This window comes from Porcisia hertigi, chromosome 31 (assembly GCF_017918235.1).
Source record: "Porcisia hertigi strain C119 chromosome 31, whole genome shotgun sequence".
Classification (NCBI taxonomy): domain Eukaryota; phylum Euglenozoa; class Kinetoplastea; order Trypanosomatida; family Trypanosomatidae; genus Porcisia; species Porcisia hertigi.
Genome location: NC_090590.1, coordinates 1,665,037 through 1,667,064, shown reverse-complemented (window position 1 = coordinate 1,667,064; position 2,028 = coordinate 1,665,037). Strand labels below are relative to the sequence as shown.

Genomic DNA, 2,028 nt, shown 5'->3' with positions numbered 1-2,028 from the left:
GCCTCTGCTGCGATCTTCCGATCTCAGCTTTTCTTTGTTGCTGTTTCGATGCAATCATTGTTTTTCCTTGCTTGTTCATTCCCTCCCTTCCCCTCCTCCCCCCTCCCCCCTTCCCCCTCGTTATTGATGGGGTAGTCGGCGTCTACTTATTTGTCGTGCACGTATCCGCAAAGGTCCACGGGGAGGTCATTTAGAGCAGCCATTTGGAGGCCGTTCCGAGGGCGGCGGTGATCGCCCTCTCGCCGGCAAGAGTAAGGGCTTTGGAGAGATTTTCCAATGGCCTGAGTTCACCTTGAACAAAATGCAAGCGAGCGACAGTAGCCATTGGGAGTCAACATATTTGCACACATCCAAGCCCAGCGGACGATCGACATAGGCCTTGCACCTTTGAGGTCAAGTGCTCAGCTGGGGCTTTATCTTTGTATTGCGCTCTCCCTCTCGTATTCTCCGCAGCCAGGAGTGAGCGAAAAAAAATGCACATATATATAGATAGATATATATATATATATCTATGCATCTGCCTTTTATTGTACTGGTGTCCCTTGCTACGTCACTTGTCGGCGGAGCAGGGAAGATTGCTGATAAACTTTTGAGGGGAAGAGGACTCCGTCGTTCTGATACTGTTGATCGACCCCCCCTCTCTCTTTCTCTCTTTCATCCACTTTACCCCCCTGTGTTCCACTCTGGACTATCTTCCTGCGTGTGTGTGCATGTGTGTGTGTGTGTGCTTCCCCTGGCACTTGTGGCACCCGATTTCAATGGCCATTCTATCTCGTGGGCTGTGGGAATAGCCCTTATTCTCTTTCCTTGGCCGTCTAGCATGATGTATGTTCGTATCTGTCGTGCGTCTCTTGCGACTTCACGGCTGCCTGGAAGTGTTCGTGCTGCGATGGCGCCAATTAGACCGTCCATGGCCTTTTTCAGCTCCACCGCTGCCCCATCTGCGTCCACCTGCTCTTCGTCCTCTTCCCTCCCGTCGGCGACACCAGGAAAGGTCCATGTGCGCATCCGCACCAGCGACGGAGTCACGTACGAGCGCATGTACAACGAGGGCGATAACTTGATGGAGGCAATTCGTGACGACTCCACTCTGCCTGTGGATGTGCCAGGGGCCTGCAACGGCACCTCTAAGTGCTCCACCTGTCACGTTATCCTTCAGTCTGCAGAGTGGGCTCGTACGGCGGAGCGGCTGTTCGCTGTCTCCGACTCGGAGCAGGACTGCCTCGATAGGGCACCTGGTGCATCGGATGCCTCACGGCTTAGCTGCCAGCTCACCCTGGTGAAGGGACTCAATGGACTTGAAATTGACTTGCCGAAGAGTGTGGTGGATGTGCGATGGCAGACCAGCCCTCGACGCTCTGCCAAAAAGTGAAAAGGTGTCACCCCTTCCTGGGGTGGTGTTACGTACGTGGCGCTGGCTTCGTGAGGCGGTGCAGAACATGATGGACAGTGGAGGCGGAAGGCGGTGATCTGAGTCTCGTGTGTGTGTCTGTGTGTGTGCGTGTGCCGTGGTGGACCTGTTGCGTGGATCACCCCCTCAGGGAAGAGTCACTCCTCTCTGTCTCTCTGTGCCTTTTTGAGAGAATGAACTGATTTTGCTGTACAGAGGATTTCATATTTGCCGGGCAGCGCACTCTCCTTGTGAAGAGCGGCACCTCACGACGGCAACTGTCTTCTGTGTGGCGGGTCAGCTGTGCTCTCCCTCTTTTTCCCTCCCCTCCCCTCCTTTACAGTGCTGTCTGTGGCGAAAAGAGCGCAGCCCTTCTTGTCAATGAGATCAGAAGTCCATTCTTTGACGTCACCCGGGGACGCATTCAAGTTTTCTGCACAGACCTCCTGTAGAGTTGGCATGCGTTTTCTTTTTCCCCCGACATTCAAGATGGAGGGAGGGAGGAGGTCATAGCTCTCCTATGTGTGTTTTTTTTTCTCCTCTGGTCCGCCACTGGTGCGTGAGGCCCGTAGCCACGTGACAACAGCGCGGAGGGCTGAGATACGCACACGCGCGGGGAAGAACAGAGGAGGGGCAAT

The 2,028-nt window shown here is 54.5% G+C and overlaps 1 protein-coding gene across 1 annotated transcript; it reads left to right on the top strand.

Moving 5' to 3' along the window:
- Positions 1-823: 823 nt before the first annotated feature.
- On the top strand, positions 824-1,372 carry JKF63_03964 (uncharacterized protein; the record flags this gene model as incomplete). Its single annotated transcript, XM_067899960.1, has 1 exon — positions 824-1,372. The coding sequence occupies one exon, from the start codon at positions 824-826 to the stop codon at positions 1,370-1,372; it is 549 nt and encodes a 182-aa protein (XP_067755166.1).
- Positions 1,373-2,028: the final 656 nt, after the last annotated feature.